The sequence below is a fragment of the Diuraphis noxia genome, unplaced genomic scaffold, assembly GCF_037042655.1.
Source record: "Diuraphis noxia isolate RWA-SAM2 unplaced genomic scaffold, SU_Dnox_SAM2 contig0005, whole genome shotgun sequence".
In the NCBI taxonomy this organism is placed as follows: Eukaryota; Metazoa; Arthropoda; class Insecta; order Hemiptera; family Aphididae; genus Diuraphis; species Diuraphis noxia.
Genome location: NW_028301715.1, coordinates 13957914 through 13972986, shown reverse-complemented (window position 1 = coordinate 13972986; position 15073 = coordinate 13957914). Strand labels below are relative to the sequence as shown.

General features: G+C 26.4%; 1 protein-coding gene across 2 annotated transcripts; it reads right to left on the bottom strand.

The window, feature by feature from the left end:
* On the bottom strand, window positions 1-14198 carry LOC107162133 (putative sodium-coupled neutral amino acid transporter 11). Of its 2 annotated transcripts, none has more exons than XM_089229165.1 (9): window positions 13748-14198; window positions 9908-9995; window positions 8109-8318; window positions 4529-4781; window positions 3568-3653; window positions 1976-2137; window positions 1652-1908; window positions 848-931; window positions 1-263 (listed from the first exon to the last, which is right to left on the bottom strand). In XM_089229165.1, the coding sequence occupies exons 1-9, from the start codon at window positions 13847-13849 to the stop codon at window positions 93-95; spliced, it is 1413 nt and encodes a 470-aa protein (XP_089085291.1). In that variant the 5' UTR covers window positions 13850-14198; the 3' UTR covers window positions 1-92. The 2 variants fall into 2 exon arrangements, with proteins under 2 accessions (XP_089085291.1, XP_089085292.1); XM_089229166.1 differs by lacking the exon at window positions 13748-14198 and adding an exon at window positions 10229-10369.
* Between the last annotated feature and the right edge of the window lie 875 nt (window positions 14199-15073).

The window sequence follows — 15073 nt, the reverse complement described above, 5'->3', positions numbered from 1 at the left end:
TTTCTGAGTTAAGAAAAAAATATATTTGTTAGACTAGAATGTAACCATAAATGTTATAATTTAAATTATATTCTTATTAAAATCAATTTAGTTCAATGGATAATGACACCATTTGGAAGGTACGTGTCGTTAATGTAACAGTGATCCATTATTTTATCATTTTCGCAAGAATCCGCAGTAAAAGTTAAAATCTCGTATACGACTAATGATATTCCAGATGCAGCTACTACTGTGCCAAACAGGGCTAAGCAATACGCAGGAATCTAAAATAAATAAAAATAGTAAATATGTTATAATATTATTTAATTTGGTTATGAATTAAAAAAAATATTTTATTTATATATAAATATAACAGCAATTAGTAGCCTAATTCAAACATTTGCACAGTAATTCTGTTAAAATATTTTCGAGTACTTCAAAGATTATTAAAATTATTCCTGAATATTTATCATGTTTAATTATAGGTATAATGTATAGATTAGATATCAAATTTCTAATAAAATAAAATAGAATTTTTTTTTAACTATGTAGGTATATATGTAGATGATTGTTTGAACTTTAAACTGTATTTAAACTAATTAATTATTCAGTTATATTTATTCTTAAATAATGTACCTACAAAAGTTTTAAACTCAATTAAAATGTAAGAAAAAATAACAAATGAAATGTATTATAATTTAAAATATATTGTCTTTTTATGTACAATTAGGTATATCTTGTATAATACCTACTTGTAATACTTTAATTGACATTAAAATGTTCCATAAATAACCTAAGAATCTTTGCCTAATAATTTCAAATCTAATAATTACATGTGTGTTAATATTAGAATAAGATAGTATATTACCTTTTTTATCCATGAATCATTGGAAATTTTAATATAGATTGCTGCTGGTAAAACAAATGCCAGTGGAATTGCAGCTAAAACTCCCTAATAAAAATATTAATATTATATATATTATTAATAAATGTATAACTATTATACTCTTTGAAAATGGTTTTCTTTATTAGTGCTCAATAACTGAAATTGCTCAAAACTATTGTGAGTTTTGTACACGGGATAGCTTTTAAGGAACTCTTTCGTTAAAATACTGACATAGTGACAAACTGGCATTAAAATAAAAATGATGAATTCAATTTTTAAAAAATGCCATGCCAAAGAATTAGTATTAATACAGTTATAGGTATTTTTGTAACTTTGAAACCGTCAGTTTTAACCATGTTTATATAATTCATAATATTTGCCAAAAAACTAAAAAAATTTATATTAGAAAAGACAAAATATAATACAAAATGGTGTACATTTGGTGTAAATTGTTATTTATGTTGACTACATAATATTTGAATAAACAATTTGTGTATTAAATATACACAAATCTTAATATGTTCTTTTAAATAGTTAAGTATAATATATGTCTCCATTGTGTAAAATGATTACATATCATACATAATTTTAAATTTTACTTTAAATTAAAGTTGTTAAATTTCAAGATGCAAAAAGGGTTAAGCACTTAGGCGTGAATCGCATGGTTTAGTTGGAGATACGTAGAGAGAGAATGGGCGGAGCCAACTAGTTTTTAAGAAAACAATAACTTTTTAAGACATTTTCTGTACAAATTATAAGCTATGCTAAAACGTATTTAATACTTACGTTTATTTCTAAGGCTATTCCAAGACATTTCGTGGATATGGAAACAAAGTAGGTTGCCACAAGAATAGAAATTGTAATTATAGCGTGTCTATTTTTTGACATTGGAATGGGATCGGTACCACCCCTAAGCGCCTGATCGACAACAGCTTTTGTAACCATACATTCTAACGGGAATGTGAGCAGCGTTGTTAATGAGAACAATAACCTTGATATATTGATTAAATCATCATTCCAACAATAGTTTTCCAACAAGTCACCTGTACATTGTTTATTAGTGTAAGTACGACTTACAGTTATCCATTTTTAACAAGGAAACCAACGTACCTTGAGTAAGATCACCAAATGTAGCATATCCAACTAGCCCAAATGCAACCATTAGCAAGAACGATATTGTGACCGCGACATGTGTTACACAGTTCCAAATAGTTTGACTTGCTCCTTCGATTGAGTCGTACAACAAAAATACGTTGTGATGGCACATAAAACCTTTAGTAATACAAGAAAAAACAATAATATTATTGTACGAGTTAAATTTCTATTTTACCTACATAATATTTTTTATTAAATTTATATTTAATTTGTAAGGCGTATTAAATAAGCAAAACACACATTAAACTAATACATTATAACATCTCAAATTAACACAAATTGTAAAAGATAGTAATAAGAAATGACTAGCCACAAGGGTTCAGAAGTTATAGGAGTTGCATATTGTTCTGTATGCTCTCGATTTATAGCAGACAAAGCTAGAAATCCGAGCCATAAAATATTGAGTTTCAAAATTGAAAATTAAAAATGCATATTTTGCATATTTCGTAAGATTTATAGAAAAAGTGCATATTTCGTCGATTTCAGTAGATTTTCGCATATTTGTAGAAGAAATAAAATATGATTACAACTATTAGGAACACGGAAAGTATTCGGCTGGAGGTCATAGATATTATATATTATATTTATGCTGGAAGTATGGGAATGCGCGCGGCGCGGCGTGTCACATGTTTTATAACATTACAGTGTTAAATAATTCGCAATTTTTCTCGAAACTAAAAAATAATAAAAATCAGGAAATTAATGAAAATAAAATTTTAAAACGTCAATATTTCCAGAAAAATAAACTACAAAATTACTATGCTCAATTTTTTTGGAAATAATAAAATGAAATTATATTTTTTAATTTTTGTACCAAAACATTAAGATAAATTATAATATGAAATTACAAAATTACAAATTACAAAATCAGAATTTCGATATCACCATTATTTTGGGAGATATCGCGATGGGTAAATTCTCACGGGACACTGTATATATTACGTTTTTATACGCTTAATTATGCATAGCATAGGCGTGCGCAGGGGGTATGCAGGGTATGCAGCTGCATACCCTGAAGTTCTGTGAGGGGCGAACATCGACTCTGTAAAATTGAAACATCCAGTTATCAGTTATCAACTACCAAGTATTTGCGAAATACATACTTCTTGCATTATGTAATGGTATTTATTACAATATTTTTTTAATTAAACAGTAGGTTTTTTCAATATTTGTGAATTGTGTATACATATTATCATAATTTTACGAGCCTAAAATAACTTTCAGGCGCGCTATTGTCAGCCTTCTGCATATCCTGAAAAAGAGGCCTGCGCACGCCTATGTAGGTACAGACAACCATATAATATTATATAGGTGGTTATAATATTTAAATACACTCATTTCACATTATATATACGGTCACAGTAAAAATTGTATGAATATTTCTGAGATATAAGATTTTAGTATCAGTTTTATAGGTAAGAGGTAGTTATTTATATTATGATTATGTATTATTAATTATTAGTATGTATTTTTTTTTAAATATTTTGTCGGATAGTGTATGGAAGTCAATATTTACAATAATATACATAGATAACAGTAATTATTACCGAATGACATAATTCCAATAGCTTGAATCGCACCAGGCCGAGCAAAATCCCATGTGCTTATGTTACCAACTTCAGTTACTGTGGACCTATATAAATTAAAAATGTGGGATGTGAAGGAATTATTTTAAAATTTAATAACCGTACAGGTTTTTGGTAAGCGTTCATACTGCTATATAGGGTGATTCATGAGGCGTAAAATACTCATTATTTATAAAAACTATTTACTTTTTTCAAATTTTTTTTTCAAAATTTTAGATACATGCTGCTCTAAAACTATATAAATTTTTAATATTTTTCACCCTTATATTTATTAGGTAAACCACTATCAACTTTTGATTTTTAAATGGCAACCTATATTAAAAATATCATAAATTAATAAGGCTATTTTTTTAAATAAATTTTCATTTTTCGTTAATCCTTTGACGAGATATAGTCTCCCAAAGTTGGATGGTTTTGGGGTGGTGTTTGTGTATAAATGTGTTATACCATGTCAGTACTGGCATGCTAGCGGCTGCAGCAATTGGGATTTTTGTACTCTAGCGTAAATCATAATACACTTATCATATAAATTCAGTAAGTGCGATAGTTAAGCCTAAGTTGTGCCCCAAAATAGGTAAACATATTTACACAGGACAAACACCACCCAAAAACCATCCAACTTTGGGAGACTATATCTCGTCAACGGATTAACGAAAAATGAAAATTTAAACGTGAACATTTATTAAAAAAATAGCCTTATTAATTTATGATATTTTAAATATAGGTTGCCATTTAAAAATCAAAAGTTGATAGTGGTTTACCTAATAAATATAAGGGTCAAAAATATAAAAAAATGTATATAGTTTTAAAACAGCATGTATCTAAAATTTTGAAGAAAAAAAAAATTTGAAAAAAGTAAATAGTTTTTATGAATAATGAGTGTTTTACGCCTCGTGAATCACCCTGTATAATTTAGACTTACATTACGTCGTGTAGAGATTCGTATCTGATAACTATAGTCACAAAAATTACCAAAACCATGATGAACGACACTATAGACGCTTTGGCTAGTCTTGCAACATTCCTTAACATGCACAAAGGGGTCGTAATAAAAATTGTGGCCATTGCTATGACAAAATACCGTTGGGCAAATATAGAGTCGTGTGTCAATGAAAACAACCGAATCAAGACCTTTGTTGCAGTGTCCCCAACGATTATATTATAGCTTATCATCGCTGTAAAAAGATACATTTGAATATAATTTTAACCGTAGGTTAAACCTAACTTAACCTAACCTTCAACAATTTAGATGTAACGTATATGATTTAGCTACACACATTAATATGTTATTATTACTACTGATATATATCGAATATTATTAGGCTAATAGAAATTCGGGTTTCCTAACAAACATTTTATTCATTTTATTAAACTTTTTTAATATTATGTTACCTAATTCTAATGTTATTAGGTACTCATCGCATACATATATTTGATTATGAACATTACTTATTCGTTATTATTATATAATATGTATTTAGTATTAATCATAATACTTGTGATATTTTAAATATGTACCAATGTTATGTAATAAAATAAATTGTAAATAAATTATAATTTGGTTAGTAATAAACTTATTAATAATAAAGTACAGTAGATATTTTCCAGACTTTCAGTAAATTTTGTATTATATAGGAAGTGGGTGTATGAATTACACTAAAAAAATTATTACATTTATGAATAATTTAAATAGAATGAACTATAGAATTGATACACATGGAATCAATTTGAGCTCGTATATATTTGTGTAAATACTTATAAGTTCATACTTTATAGTTGGATAACATTTAATGAGTAAAATAATTAAAATATTATTTTTTAAATTAGCAAAAATGATTATTGGCAATAGTATATTATATAAATTTATCTATAGTCTATACTCTATACCATATCTATCTACCTATTTTTATAATATTGTTATGGACTAAATATTTAGAACTAGCATAACTGTATGAGTATCCACAAGTCTATAATTAATACTAGTGTTATACTAAGTGGGTACTGCAGTGATATTGATTTAATTAGTGTAATTAGTCTCCCTACTTATACAATATGCTTGCTTAGTACAGGAGTATCAACTTATAATATGTAATGTAAAGCATATAATCGGTGTTTTAAATGTGAAGATAAAATAATTAAAACGAAGTTAAATTTAGTAAATTTAAGTTCCAAACTTAATGCTTATGAGTAGCAAGAAGGTGTGACTTTCGTTATAATATTATAATAAACTATATGTTTATATAAAATTTTAGTGGAAAATTTGTTGTGAATTTTTCTTTATTTTCTATAAAAGTTACAAAATTATAAGAAAAAATATATTAGACCTGATAAACTTTTGTTCATTTTTTTAAAACGTTTCATATATTTTTTGCATAGAACAATTTTATAACATTTGTACAAACATCAAGTCGCAACACCCATACAAGCTTTTAGAATCATTCGAATACGATGTTTACACAGGTTTAATCAAAATTACTACACATATAGACAGATCCAAGCAATACAGTGAAATAATAATATTATATAGGTCTTATATTATTTATTGTTTATTGGCTACATTTTAGTTTGAAACCGCGTTAATATAAAAAAAAAAAATCTAATCCTTTATAATAGTTTGATATATAAGAATTAAATATCATATAGGTAATGAAATAAAATTAACTAACCATTCAAAATTAAGAGTTTAAATGATTTTAATTTGATAAAACGTTGGTTTTATTTTCACTACTAGGTATGTACTATAATTTCTATAAAAAATTAAGTTAAACAGAAATACAGCATAAACAATTCATATTTTTCAATATTTTAAATCATTTTAAATCTGAAACAATTTTTTATCAACATAAATCAGGAAAACAAAAACTAAAAAATCGGACATATTATATTTCTATAAAACTCCAAAATTTTTACTTTGAAAGTTAAAAGTATGTCTAGAAAACGCCTGCATAAATATTTGGTTACATTAGTTAGTCCCTAGACTTTACCGATATTTTTAAAGTATAAGAACAAAATGAAATTTATTTCTTCAAAAACTAATGATGCGTAAATATTTCTTGGTTCAGCAGTTTTTGGTTAGTTTTTTCCTAGGTATTTTATGCTTTTGACTTCCCAAAGAACAAACTACAACCAATTTGTTATCAGGTATCACTACCCTCATGAAAATTTAAAATATTGAAGCAGTTTTATTACTCAAAATTGTGATGAAAGACACACAAAAAAATGTTAAACATAGAAACATCGTTGTAAAATCATTAAATATTCATCGCATCACCCAGATTCTAAAATTTTAATTTCTATTAGATACTTTTAGAATTTAGCGTAGGACTAATATTAATACATAAATTGTTTATTTTTGTATGTAGGTTCACAATAGCCATTCATTTTTACCATGTTAATCCGCTATGTTTGGCGAGCAATGATTTGCTCAAAAATTCTTATTTTACAATAATATAATAATACACATCACTGGGAACTCTTAGTCTTTAACTAACAATTTTGAATGTTAATTTTTAATTTGTTGAAACCCTTTTCGGGCTTTTATATTCATAGCTATAAAATAACAGTATTTGGTAAAATATATAAAATACAAGTTTTCAAGTAAGGCAAATATTATTTGTTAAGCGACAATTTTTGGATCAAAGACTGTGCGTTTTCCCAGTAAAACTAATATTTATACAGTAAAATTAAAAAATTTTGAGCGGGACATTGCTAATGAAACATAGTGGATTTACTGTGATGTAAAACCAAAATACATTTCGAAGTTGTAAACATACAAAATATGTAAACTACTTATTATGTAGACCCTAGTGTATTAGCGGTTATTATTAAACATATTTCAAAAATATCAACGCATATTAATCTATAGTCATTTAATCATTATTCATAATACTTATGAAGTTTAGTATTAAAATGGCAATATACAATAACAAGAAGTATAAACAATTACTAGGCACCATATTGTACCAACCTAGATTTATGTAATTGTAATAACCTACTATTATAACTAAATAGGTATAGGTATATAATTCTACTTTTATGATCACCAAAAATCGTAAGACCTAATCAATAATAAAATATAAGAATTTTTAATCTTATAAAATAATATATAATGTAACAAAATCAAATTATATTTTTACGAAAATACAAATGTAATTTACTTATTTATCTTATAATTTTTACACCAAATGACTTTTGTAATTTAAATATAACATAATATGAAATAAAAAATAAGAATATTAGTATATACCTATAATTTATAGTTGCACTCTAAAAAATATAAATTGTTCTATATTTTAAATTTCCTACCTAGACCTGAAAAATATTAATATTATCTAAAATTTGATCTTAAAAGGCGTTACAGCCTTACAGATGTATTGAAATTACCAACATGTTAAAATATTGTGTTAAAAGTTTAAGGCTTACAATTTTAAGAATGGTTACAAGATATTATTTATGCATTGATATTATTTATTCATTTTTATTTTTTATTGGTTGATACTTACCCATAAAAGGATAAATAAATTGTAAACAGGATAAAACTACGAAACCATATCTGCCAAAAGCAGATTTCATTAATGATTGATATGAAAAAGAACCGCTTATGTGTGCACTCCTTAACATGAGTACTAACGAATAATCTGTGACAATCGCAACCAATGCCAATAATATAACTCCCATTCCGACACCAGACAAATTAAACGCATATGGAATACCTGAAACAAAACAAATTTAATTTTTTATCACGCGTAGTTTTAATTCAAAGTAATTACGTAGGTATACGTTCTTCTTATCTCCGGGACACGTGGTGTGATTTACATGTCATTTTCAATAACTTAATAAGTATATTTATCGGCTTTGTCAATATTATTTTCATTTAATCAGTAGCTTGGTTCTTATATAACTAAGACTAAGTCATCGCGTGACAAAAAAAATCCACTTATAGGCTGTTGTGCGTAAGTACCTCAACTTTACATTTTAATACATATTAATTTGACAATAACCTCATTCTTTTATTAATATAAAAATATTTTAATTACGTTTATAATTTTTTTAATAAACTTGTCTTACATATTTCATTATAAACTATTTTACAAACAGAATATATTTAAGGTTCTTAATGGGACAAGAGAGCATGGGAACTAATACTTAAATTGGTTTTACAATAATGGTGCATTTTATTTGTTGTAGGATGGTATATCTAACTATATAAGTGGTTTAAAAACAAATATAAAAGCTCCTTATAGATTGTAGAATATTATTTTCTCGATTTGCATTTTTACATAGAATGGATTTATCAAAATGTATAGAAATTTAAAAATAATTACGGAATCTTTCTGGTCAGTAGTTCTTAATTCTTAAATACCTATTAGTTTCATTTAGCTTTCTTTGTAGAAGATTAGAAGTTTATTATAAATTTTATTTTAAACTCTACATTTAACAATTAATGATTTTGGCGTTGTTCGTTGTGGTATAGCTTCTGAATATTTAGAAAGTAGTATTATAATAAATAATATATAGGTAATAAGAATATTTTATCAGCTATAATACACCTATGTAATAGTTATAAGCTCATATTATACTATAATAAGCTGAATGTATTGAATTAATAACTAGGTGTGATGCATGTGAATACTATCAAATATATAATGTACATTTTTAATAAAATTGAATCGACATTTTAAATTTTATAAATGTTATCGTTGATATTATCCAACACGACTAAGGTGTGTACAATATTTCAAACATTTTTAAACATTTTTAAATATGTTTACAACTTCATACAATTTTTTAGAATTCAATTTGTAAATCATATAGGTGCCTACTTAAACTATATGATTTACAAATTCAATATTTTAAACTAATTCTAACACAAATTTAAAAAAAATTAAAGAGGTCGAATTGGTTTGAAATTAAATAACTATCGTCATTACGGGATAATCCATTTAATGTAAGATGCTCGTTATTTCAGAATACAATAATGTTATAGACAATTTTTTCTACCTACTTAATTTAATCGTATTACAAAACAACTAAATTACTAAAAATAAACTAAATTTGTGACATAAAAACAAAAATTATACAGAAAAGTTAACTGATGTTGTGATAAGTATTATTTTTATACCTACCTACAACTTAAATTTAATGAATTATAAATACTATTAGTTACCCTTATGGCCTTATATCAAAGGATATTTATTTTTTTTTAATAGAAATATCTGTAGATTGTAATTACTTTATTAGTTCAAGTATACTTAAATACCTATTATAAATAAGTAAATTTGTATTTAACTATGCAACTTACCAATAACGCCACTACCAATAATTGAGTTGATATAATTGAAACTTGCAAATTTTGGACAGTTTTTGAGGTTGTCGCCTCCATCCATCACCTGTAAAAATTCAATCAAAGGTTGGTATGTGAGTGATATATTAGTTAATTAAATCCATACCTGACGAAAAAAGGTTTTACAGAAACACATTTTTTATATTAATATTATATAATCTATAATTAGGTATTACTTATTACTACTTCCCGTGTAATTTTTATGTCTTCAATAATTTACTTATATATTATATTTTAATACGTTAAACTAATATTTTGATATTTATGTGATTTACTTACTATAAGCTTCTGAGTTGAAATTTACCTTAGACTTGCAACGAGCATTGTAGAGTGAGTATCATGGCATACAAAATTGCAATTTAAAAATGATTTCACATTCTTATTTTTTTGTAATTATGTATTATTAATGTTGGACAATTACATGAATACAAAATATATGTATTAAAAAAATTCCCGTAAATTAAATTTTCAATGACAACCCAAATTGTTCTACCTATCATTCAGTTATACATAATTGCTTACGTTGTAAATTGCATCCAACTCATAAATAATAATTATAATCTATATCATGTTAAACAAAATAACATATTATTATATGCAACTGTTGTAGTATAATAATTGTACTAAATCATTATCCTACAAAGGTATAAATACAAATATCTGCGCTAGTTATCATTTACTTTGCTGATAATCCTTATTCTAAAGTCCATGCTTTCTTAAATCATAATTAAATATTAAATGGAACTATTTCATAAGTATTATTGTAATATATTTTTATATTGTTTCGTATATAATATACCTACTTTTTTAAATATAAATGTTGTAATTTAAAAATTATCAATTTTTCCATCGGTGTCATTAAACTAATCAAATTATCATATTATTTGGAAAATACGTTATATAGGTTCAAACACATTATTTTTAAAAATCCGTTTTTAATCTATGTGAAAACTAAAATTACAAGTTCTAATGAATTTTTAAACAAAATGTATCATTCAGGGATTGATCATTCTGTTTACAATATATTCAAAATATATTTTTCAATGTCTTACTTCAAAAACTATTACACACTTAAAATCTATAAATTATAATTTGTCAAACAATAATACTACAAATACAATGGCTCAATAAAACATTTAATTATATAAATATAAATAAAAATTTTTAACTCCTTAACATGTTCTACATTAATTTTGGCATAAGATAACATTTACAGAATTAGTATACTTCAAATTTTTAAATAGTTACATACAATATTTAATATAATAAACTATAATATATATTTGAAGATAAAACTATAGGTTCCAAAAAATAAGAGAAAACACATTAATTAATAAAGTAGTAGGTCTGTATCAGAATCGCCACAAAATACTTAATTTAAAAAATAATCAAATAAATGATTGTCTATGACTATTTTAATAGTATAGCATATTGTTTATAGTCTTTTCTAGATTATTATCACCAAGTAAATTTTATTAAATAAAAAAAAAAAAAACGATTTTGTATAGGTATTATTAATATTAAAGTTGCCGCATTCTACGTTGGAACAGTACAGAACAGCTTGGATCGAAAACATGTCCACATACTACCTCTATTGAATCAGAATTCTGGTCAATTTGTTGTCGAGATTTGTTAAGCCAAAATTAATTTCCCAAATAGTTTTAATTTTAAACATGAGTGATGGACAATAGAAGCAGGGAAGAAGAACAATTATGTATACAAAATATAGTCCGAACTGTCTAATACACAGAGCATAGGTACATATGAATATCGTACTCATGAATATAAAACTATAAAAAGTAAATAAATCAATACCACGAGATGAAGTCAAAGGTTTTGTAAATACTTCAAATAGGTAGATATGCATTTAATGATGCTTACATAAACCATTGTAGTTCAGATAATTTAAAATTAAAATGGATCGATTTCTAAAAACGATTTTATAAACCGTTTTTTTTTCTTTTTCGAACAACGCATTTATTTGAATATTGTATCTAACTATACCTACTTTACATTTGTATTATTTAACACTATATCACATTATTTATTTGTATATAGGTATACCTAATACTGGCAATACTGTATAGTGTATAGTTATAAATGTTTTATATAGTTCTCGTATTTAGGGAATTATACATAACAAATAAAAGTAATAAAATACTGCAATACTAGCTATATTTAATTCAACATCCAAAATCTAAATCATGTAAGGGAATATTTTGTAAAATTACTTTGAAAGGTTATATTATTGTTAAATTGTTTTATAATCAATAATTGAAATTATACATATGCGTATGAATTCGTATAATAATAAACAAAATATCTGTACCCAATATCCTAAGAAGTAAAGATTTACGTGATTCTCATGAGCGTCATGAGTTTCTGAATTATTTTTTGAAATGAACAATTATTATTAAAAAGCGGAATATCTAAATAATATTTTTAGTATTGATGATTCTTATAATTAGGTAATAATTATTATTTCAATAGCATTTTTTAAAACTAATATTAAAAAACTAAAAATGATTTTTTTAAATACAATTATTGTTATGTATTATTAATCACTATAAATTGTAAATAAATAATAATTGGGTAATCAACCAAACATGCTCACTCCCATTTACATTTAATAATACATATGTAACCAATAGAAAAATAAGATTGTATACATAAATTAATTAGTACTTAAAATTATATGCGTATATATTGGGTAATTGGGTATATTAGTCATTCGGTATAAGTACATTTGTAATTTGTATAAGTTATTAAGTTATACGTTAAAATTTATAATAGACACAATTTTTAATGGATACATTGTGGTACCTATTGATTTATTAATCCTAACCGATTCATATAAATATATGTTCCTGATTAAATTTTTTAAAACGGCACTATATGATTAATATTATCATAAGTATTAATACTATTTTCACTGGAGTACTCTAGTACTCTATCTATCTAATGATAGTTATTAAACAGTCTAAGCGGTAAAAACGTATTCATTTAGACTAATTTTTAATAAAATATTTTTTAAACATTAACAGCAAGACCAATATTAATACAAATGTATTGCTATAGCCCTATGTCTGAAAAATTAAATGAAAATTTTGAGTTTTCAAATTTATCCCAAGACGTAATAATTTACATACGTATAAAAAATATTTAGAGCGAAATTCACATATGTACAAAATATACCCTGGCCGCAATTCACGTATGAAATATAAGAAAATATAACCGGACAATTAAAAATTGTAATATCATTGTATCAGATTATTAAATAGATTGTGGAAAAATTTTGTTTTTGAAATTTTTCATGCAATTAGTTATTTCAGTAATAGACCAGGTGGGCTTTTAAAATAACGAGCTCAGTGCACATGGTTTTTTATTCTCTATATATCTATTGTTCTTTGCGTATTGGAAAATAATTTATCAATTATTCAGTGGGAATCGGTAGGTGATTAATGAGTCAATCACGTAATGATGCAACCTACTTTTCATGCCCGTAAAACGTCAAAAATTTTAAACAAAATATAAATAGTTTTAACTTTTTTTTATTTGTTATACATAAGCCTGGTATGGCGATGGATTTGGGCGACGTAAATCTAGTTATTAGATTTATTAACATACACCTATATACTATGTAATTATTACAGTGCATTTAAAGTAATCAAGTGGGCAAGAACAATAATACACGAATTGATATATTATTCTGCAACTTAGGTGTAAATGTATTACTATAATATTTTATGATATATATATATACGTATAATTATATCCATCAAAATAATTGATCATAACCTGTTGTTGACGCCGACGCTGCTGAAGTATGTAGCTCGTCTCGTCCATGCCGTCCTTTGATGGCGCCACCAGGTACTCCTGGCTGGAGTTGGTCGAGCACATTGTGCCAGCTGTTGCCCACAGTCTTGGAAAACTTCATATATATGGCGCGCGACGACCGCCAACGGGAACGCGCGAATTTGTATTGTGTGCGGTTTGCAGCGACAGCGGCAACGGTGGTGGCGGTGGCGGCGGTACTGTAAGTTCGCGCTTGCCGTTTCGCGTCGAGATGAGAATGGCGAGATGTATAGGTGTATAGAGCGAATAACGTACTACACGACGTACCCATATACTATAATAATGTATGTATTATTATGCTCTATAGACGGGCGGCGATTGCTGCTGTAGCAACTAGAGCGACTCGTTACGGCCTTGCGGGTCGGTGGAAACTGTGCGAGGCGTGTTTTCCGCAGTTTAGCGCTGCAATAATAGTATAATATACTATTATGTATACGGAGATAGGCAGCGAAGCTCCTCCCCACCACACTGACGATGCACCTACACACGTCGCTTCCGCCAGATTTCCCATCTACGAGTATACGCACAATAACAATAATATTATAAACGATAACGCTCATTGCACGCATATTATATTATATATGCATATAATATAACATATTTACGTAATAATAGTTAATGATATAAATTGATATGACTTACAATAACACTTGAACACGTGTATGTGTGATTTGTATTGCTATATGATATTTTTTTCATGGCCGACCACGCTGCATCTTTTGCATGTATTTTAAGTTCACTGCAAATACCGTAAATATTATAATAAGCTTTAATTGCATATATTAATAATAATAATATACATGCTATGTGCTTGGATAAATCGCATTATTCAAAATATGTTTAGACTTATTTCGTATCTACCAAGTACCAATCCTTAATAATGACAATTTTATATAGAAAAAACAAATTCAGGAAAGAAAATAAATCATATTTTATCATCGAGGAACATGGTCACATCAGTTCTATCGTGACACATCGCATTATAAGTGGATATTGAGGGGGAACTTGAGAAAACTTTTACCCACAATAACGTAATCAACCTCCTGGAATTCGTGGAAAGTTTTAGTCTAATGGGCTCACATGCAGTAGTACAATTATAAAAGTAACAATGTCAAGCCCCTCCAATCTTCATAAATCTATAACCAAATATCAACAATTTTTTTTTATGGAACACCAAATGAAAGCTGTACATACCAAATATCTACCAATGCTATGCGTGATTTTCAGTATATATTGGCGAAAAATAACTATTAACGACTAACGAATAAA

What these genes read in the sequence shown, in the direction of transcription:
- LOC107162133 (XM_089229165.1), bottom strand. Translation starts at nt 13,849, where the DNA reads ATGTGCTCGACCAACTCCAGCCAGGAGTACCTGGTGGCGCCATCAAAG. An exon ending in ATTTATTTATCCTTTTATGG is followed by an intron (nt 4,782 to 8,108) that starts GTAAGTATCAAC and finishes ATCTTTTTACAG; the next exon opens with CGATGATAAGCTATAATATA. An exon ending in TATTGGAATTATGTCATTCG is followed by an intron (nt 2,138 to 3,567) that starts GTAATAATTACT and finishes GTATTACTAAAG; the next exon opens with GTTTTATGTGCCATCACAAC.